We start from the raw sequence: 6,958 nt of genomic DNA on the forward strand, positions 1-6,958 counted from the left end.
GTGGCAGTCAGCTCATTGACAAAGCTTATAGACTCGGTTAGTACCACTTTACAAATTCCAGTGCTTACATAATATGGAAAGTTATCTGTGGGACTTCATATAGTTGTATATAGATGTAAATTTTCCGACACAACTTTTTTGGTCAGATGCAGAGAATTTAACGACATTACCACATCATGTCAACAATAGGCCAGGTAAGACATAACTTCATCTCTTGTTGTTGCTTTCAGTCTGTATATTGTGACATCTGGTTAAGCATGCTGTTGATCGCTCGGTTTATTGCCAGTTTATCCCCATTCTCTGCTCCCCATATGGACACTGGCTTTCCCTCTAGTGACTTCTAATTTGAGTCAGGGTGTGTCAAACTGTGCAACGCACAACAAATACGTGTATTTATCTCTCTTAGGTGATCAAGTGCAAGGCAGCTGTTGCTTGGGAACGTGGCAAACCACTTTGCATTGAGGATGTGGATGTGGCTCCACCAAAGGTCCATGAAGTCCGCATCAAGGTAAGCTGCTCATATTTGGAAATATGAGTATATTCATATTTTATGACAATATTATATGAAGTAGACAAATAGGAACTACTGCATAAAAATTAAGGATAATTGTATTACTCCGTGTTCTAGTTTCTGTTTTGCTCATGAAGGCCAGAAATGTTGATATGAAACACTTAAATGCATTTGACTTCTCCTTGGTTAGTTTCATGTTGGCTTGCACATTGCACACTATGACTATTTTCACTTCCTAAAACAGTCATCTGAATCAGCACCCTCGCTGTTTGTGTAGATCATTGCCACAGGAGTGTGCCACACAGACTGGGAATACCTGTATGAGACTGAAAAGGGGATGAAATTTAGACCATTCCCGTTAGTTCTCGGCCATGAAGCAGCAGGAGTAGTGGAGAGTGTTGGTCCAGAAGTCACCAAATTTTCACCAGGTAAATTATACAGTTCACATTGAACAAAATGACATTTGTTTGGATTCGTTCTCGTTTTTATTAACAGAACTCTGATTGAACTTTTTGTTGTTTTCACAGGGGATAAAGTTATTCCCCTTTTTCTGCCTCAATGTGGGGAATGTAAACGATGTCAGTGTCCTAAAACAAATCACTGCAGGAAGAACTGGTGATTTCATTACCACATATTTATATACACTTACAGCTGCTCTATTGCTTCAGTAGTATTGCTGCTTCACATTCCTATTTCGTGACTCCTAGGGAGAATACACAAATGGGTGTTTTAGCTGATGGCACAAGCAGGATATCTTGCAAGCGGCAACAGGTGTTCCAGTTCCTGGGTGTCAGTTCATTCTCTGAGTACACCGTGGTTCCCGACACATCACTTGCAAAGATAAGAAGCGATGCACCACTGGACAAAGTTTGTCTGCTAGGCTGTGGTGTCTCCACTGGTTATGGTGCTGCTGTTAATACAGCCAAGGTAAGAGGACATGGATCTGCTGGTCACTTGCATTCTAATCATTACTTGAGTTCTCACCAACACTGACAAGTGGTTGTTCATTGCTGAACCCTTGGAACAAGAGGGATGCGCTTAACATGTATTTACAATCATGACCATTTATAAACAGTTGAGCTTCATATATCAAAAATTAATTAAGGAAAACATGTTAGTTGTCATTTTCCTTAGTTGCTGCCCATTTATTGTAAGATTATGGCAAGACATTATTGGTTATTAATTTTTCCCACTAGGTGTCAGTAGATAACATGAGTATCATATACAATGTGAAGTGAAGTACAGTGGAGGGAGCATCATGATGTGGGGCTGCTTTGCTGCCTCTGGACCTGGATGGCTTGCCACTGTGGAGGGGAAAATGAATTCTCAAGTTTATCTAGGTATCTTACAGGATAATGCAGGGGTAGGTGTCTGCAAGCTGAAGCTCAGAACAAGCTGGGTGACGCAGCAGGACAATGACCCTAAACATCAAAGTAAATCTACTACAGAATAGCTTCGGAGACACAAAATCTGCCTTTTGGAGAGGCCCAGTCAGAGCCCAGACCTCAACCCGATAGAAATGCTATGGAATGACCTCAAGAGAGCCGCTCACACCAGATGTCATAAGAATATGGCAGAGCTGAAGCAGTTCTGTCAAGAACAATGGTCCAAAATTCCTCCTGAATATTATACAGGTCTAATCCACAGCTACAGGGAAACGCTTGCTTGAGGTTATGTCTGAAAAAGGTGGTTCAACCAGTTATTAAAACATTGCTGCTATGACCTTTTTCCACCCTCACTTTGTATGTTTAATGGGTGTGTTCAGTAGAAAGATCATGACTGTTTGTGCTTTATCAGCTTAGAAACATTGTTAATATTTGTGACTTTGACGATCACATTACATTTAATTTCCAAATTGTGCAGAAAACCAAGACATTGCAAACAGTGCTATTACTTTTTCTTGCAACTCTATGTCAAATGTACTAGTTAAACATGATGATCTCATCAGATATCGATTTAATAGATTTCAGCTGACTAAGCTGGCTCCCACATTATGTGCATCCAGGTTGAAAAAGATTCCTTGTGTGCCGTGTTTGGCCTTGGAGCTGTAGGACTGGCCGCTGTCATGGGCTGCCAGGTCGCTGGGGCAAAAAGGATCATTGGGGTCGACATCAATCCAGACAAATTTGAGAAAGCCAAAGCATTTGGAGCCACTGAATGTGTCAACCCCAGAGATCATAGCAAGTCCATCCAGGAGGTTCTGGTGGCGATGACAGATGGAGGTGTGGACTACGCTCTGGAGTGTGTTGGAAGTCCAGATGTCATGGTGGGTGTAGGACAGTTACACAAATTACAGCTGTGCAATTCTATAATTAGTTTGCATAACTGGCACTTTTTGTTGACTTAGAGCGCTGCACTGGAGTCTACAGCAGATGCCTGGGGCACCTGTGTCATTGCTGGGTGGACTGAGACAGAAGAAATGAAGGTCAAGGTTTTAAAGATCCTCATGGGGCGCACCTTGAAGGGGACTTATTTTGGAGGTGAACCTAAGATGAGGTCTATTAATTAATACAAAGCAGTCATCCATAATGGTTCAGATTGTGATGACTAGAGTTATAGAGAAACTGAGTGATAAGTAAAATATAAAACAGGGTAGTTGCATTTTTGGACCCAATTTGATGTTAGACTTGAGAAAACAAGTATAAAACATCACCGGTGAACATATTTTGGCTTGTAATGATTTGTGTTCATTACTCACTGGAATATTGATAGTTAAAAGATGTGAAAATACAAGTGTTCAGACACTAAGGTAATGTCTTAGCTGTCAAACAGCTTGCTTTATCTGATCAACAGTCCCAGTCAGAGGAGGCAGGTCACTAACTGTTTCAGACTAGCTAGACCAGAATACAGTGCCGCCACATGTTAAAACATGTTACAAAGCCTTTGTCATATTTATAACACACAATGTAACGTCACTGTATTTATGTCACAGAATGTAAGGTCAATCATTATTGGAATTTGACTGAACATCAAAGGTTTAATAATATCTATCACTGTTGATGTATCCAAGGGCTACAGTCATTTAAGGCAATTATATGGATATTATAAGGTGACAAGAAAATTGCCCTTTTCAGTGTGGGTCATGAGGGTTCATGGGTTTTTTTAATCCTCTTTTAAACTGGTGGACGACTACATGAACAAAAAGCTGAAGCTGGATGAGTTTGTCTCCTACAGCCTACCCCTGGATCAAATCAATGTGGCCTTTGGCCTTTTGAAAAGTGGGAAAAGGTAAGACCCGGTTTATTTGTGCTTGCTAGCTTCTGTTTTTAAGGTTAGGTGTTAGTGCTAGGGTAAGGTTGGGGTTGGGGCTAAGCATGTAGCCTCAGTGTCAAACTGAGCTGCATTTCTAGTCTATTGCAGAATAGTCAAGACAAACCAAGTCAAAATGGCTTGTTTGACTATACAAACAAGCACCAACATGCTTCTCATACAATGATAGTAGCATCCTGTAGAATGTCTGTACAGCAGACTCCTAAATATACTGACCTAGTAGTTGTAAAACTACTGTAGTGGCCCTCTTTGCAAAACATGTTTTCTCCTCTTTATCTTGGAAACCATGTTCCCATGCTTTTTGCGGCCTTCTAAACAGACAGTGTCTTGTAATTTGATTAATTCTCAGGAAAAAAATCACAAATTTCACAAACATAATATTTTCAGGAGCATTATGTGTGTGTGTGCCTTAAATGTATGGAATGTATTATTATTATTATTTATCTCCATTTTAGAGTTGCAATGAAATTGTTGATTAATATTAAGATTATTTTCTGGACTATTTAATTAATTGTCTAATATTTCAGTGAACAATGTCCAATACAGTTTCCCAGCCTTCACAGTTACATATTCAGATGTCAAATGTGCCTTTGCAACAGTCTAAACTTAAAAGATATTTTAAGAGACTAAGGAAACCAGTAAATATTCACATTGGAGAAGCTGGAACTAGAGGATTTGGGCTTAAAATAAACTTCTTTATATAATCTGTGACCTTCTAATCATTTTTCTTTTTTTCTTAGTATCCGTACTGTAATCAATCTGTGAAACTCAAGAGGAGGCTAAACCTAAAGACCTTTATAAGAAGAAGGATTGACATTCAATGTCATTGTAATAACATTCTGCATACAGCTGTGGTATATTTATGAAATGTATTTTTTTCTTATACAATGAATATTTTCCCCTCCCTGACTTTGTAGCAAATGACCACATTTGCCACTAGATGGCGGTGTTATACCATGTGAAAGACTCTGTTAGTTTCTAATAATATCTAATGTCTAACTTTTTATGGACCTTTCTATCTGCAAAGAATTCTGTATTTTTATTCAGTTTTGAGGTTGTTTTGTTCTTGTTTTCAAAGAAATGATCACCATGCAATATTATGTGCATTTATGTAACATATAGCGAATGCAGTTCATGGACAAATGCAGCGTCTGCATCGAGACAAATCTACATCTGTCGTACTTGGCCTACGGTGAATAAGGTCCTGATATCAATATGGCATGACACTGGGAATAAAATTTTTAAAGAAGATGGTGGACACAAAACCAAATGACTGAATCTTTCTACAACCATGTTGAAATATCTGCTTTTTGGAGTCAGGTTTACCAGATTTTGGTCTTGGTAATATTGTATATTGATTTAATATGGAGTTGACAAGAAGGGCTAAAATATCCTTTGTGGGCTGTCAGGACAGAAAACTGTTTGGGGAATGACTCCTGGTGAAGAATTGAAATAGCTGTAGAAGTTTTTTATTTTATTTTATCAAGTCCCATTCAGATCAGATGAACAGCCTTAGGATTTTGTTATGTCTGTCCATTTTTTTTTATTAAATGGAAAATAAATTGCTCTTCCTCTTACATTGGTCTCCTCTGCCTGTATGCTATCGGTCACAGAATATACAGCTTGGCTCTCCCTTCCCTCCTCCCAAATAATCTTAAAGTAAAAAAAGTTAGCTAGAAATTGATAGCAGAAGGAAGCAGAAGCATGAGATGCAAGGGAAAGAACAAAAAAAAAAAAAAAGAGGAAGACAAGTTTTGACAGACGATTATGTGACTGGACACCCTCATCTACAAACACGCAAAGTATTTTTTGGGGGAGGTGTCTGAAAGTCTGCGTCATTTGCAGAAAACTATCCGAAGTGATGACCGTAAGTCTTCTAACCTTTTTTCTTTTTGTGCTTGAGCTCTGGAATTGTCACAGCATTGTGCAACTGATACAGGGAGGACATGCCTTCTAAATCACAACCACAAACTGGCCATCACGTGTCACATTCACCTGGACACTTTTTCTGGACATATTCTACTGAGACGCTTTGGCTTAAAGTCTCATGGAGATGAATGGTGTTACAAAGAGCAACTTTAATATTTGCTGATTTCTAAGTTCTTTTTTTTTTTACTTATTGCTGCCATCACTTCACTGCAGTGATCCCTTTATGAAAGCTTAATGAAGATAATTGACAAACAACACAAATGGCAGATGAGATAAATGCCACCACGCAAATAAAACCATGTCTGGGGGAAAAAAATGTCAAAAAGTGCCATCTTGCCTTTCACAATATTTATATGGGGATCAAAAGATTTCCTCTTATTTATTAAGCTATATTCCTGTGTGACATACAGAAGATGGCACACAGAATATGAGTTTAAAAATAGCAGGCGAGAAACGTCCTTTTATCTTATATAAGTTTTGTATGAGTTGTTTCCATACATATAGAACCGTATTTGCTTCTGTACAAGGAGCATGAAGTCAAATGACGTACTCCACTACTGGATATCCATTAATAAATATTTTATATTTGTTTAGTTTTTCTTCATGTTAGTCATGTCTCATACATTTCTGGCTGTTTGTCTCACCTGTGATGTAATGAGAATCCATAGCAAGCATGAAAAGAGATTGATTTATTTACTGAAGAGTAATCTGTAGACTGGGTTTCTCATGTTTTTGCAAAGATCACATTTGTGATCAGACAAGAGAATCAAGTCTGACACACTGTTATGAAGCCACAAATAATATTTTTGCTGTTAAGTTAGCCTATTCTAATTCTATACAAACCCAACACACATTTTAATGTTAATAGGTTGTTGCATGCTACACCTATAGCATATTGCAACATACAGTATATTCTACATAATAAACCTTTTTCAAAAAGGTAATCAGACTTACAAAAAAGGCTTACTGAGACATGACCATGCTTTTCTACTATGACAAGTCACAATTTCTGCTGTGAAAACCTGGCTGTTACTTTAGATATGAGAACACCGGCTATTTTGATTAGACATTGCAAAGCTTACAGTACTGCATACTGTGCTGTTACACAAACGTTTTGTACACCTGTTGATCTGTATGTCGGCCAAATGTCTCGAGAACATCATAAACTTAAAACTTGAAATCACATTAATCAGTCAAAGAAAACTAGTAGCTTGAGGGGAAACACATCTGAAAGAGACATAGACAGAG

General features: G+C 38.3%; 1 protein-coding gene across 1 annotated transcript; it reads left to right on the plus strand.

Annotated features, from left to right (window-relative positions):
- The first annotated feature begins 103 nt into the window (after positions 1 to 103).
- Positions 104 to 5,323, plus strand: LOC109964300 (alcohol dehydrogenase class-3-like). Its single transcript, XM_020607501.1, has 9 exons — positions 104 to 194; positions 407 to 508; positions 789 to 939; positions 1,039 to 1,126; positions 1,219 to 1,438; positions 2,517 to 2,777; positions 2,859 to 3,016; positions 3,626 to 3,739; positions 4,522 to 5,323. The coding sequence occupies exons 1-9, from the start codon at positions 177 to 179 to the stop codon at positions 4,544 to 4,546; spliced, it is 1,137 nt and encodes a 378-aa protein (XP_020463157.1). The 5' UTR covers positions 104 to 176; the 3' UTR covers positions 4,547 to 5,323.
- The last annotated feature ends 1,635 nt before the right edge of the window (positions 5,324 to 6,958 follow it).

This window comes from Monopterus albus, unplaced genomic scaffold, assembly GCF_001952655.1.
Source record: "Monopterus albus unplaced genomic scaffold, M_albus_1.0 scaffold86.1, whole genome shotgun sequence".
NCBI classification, from domain to species: domain Eukaryota; kingdom Metazoa; phylum Chordata; class Actinopteri; order Synbranchiformes; family Synbranchidae; genus Monopterus; species Monopterus albus.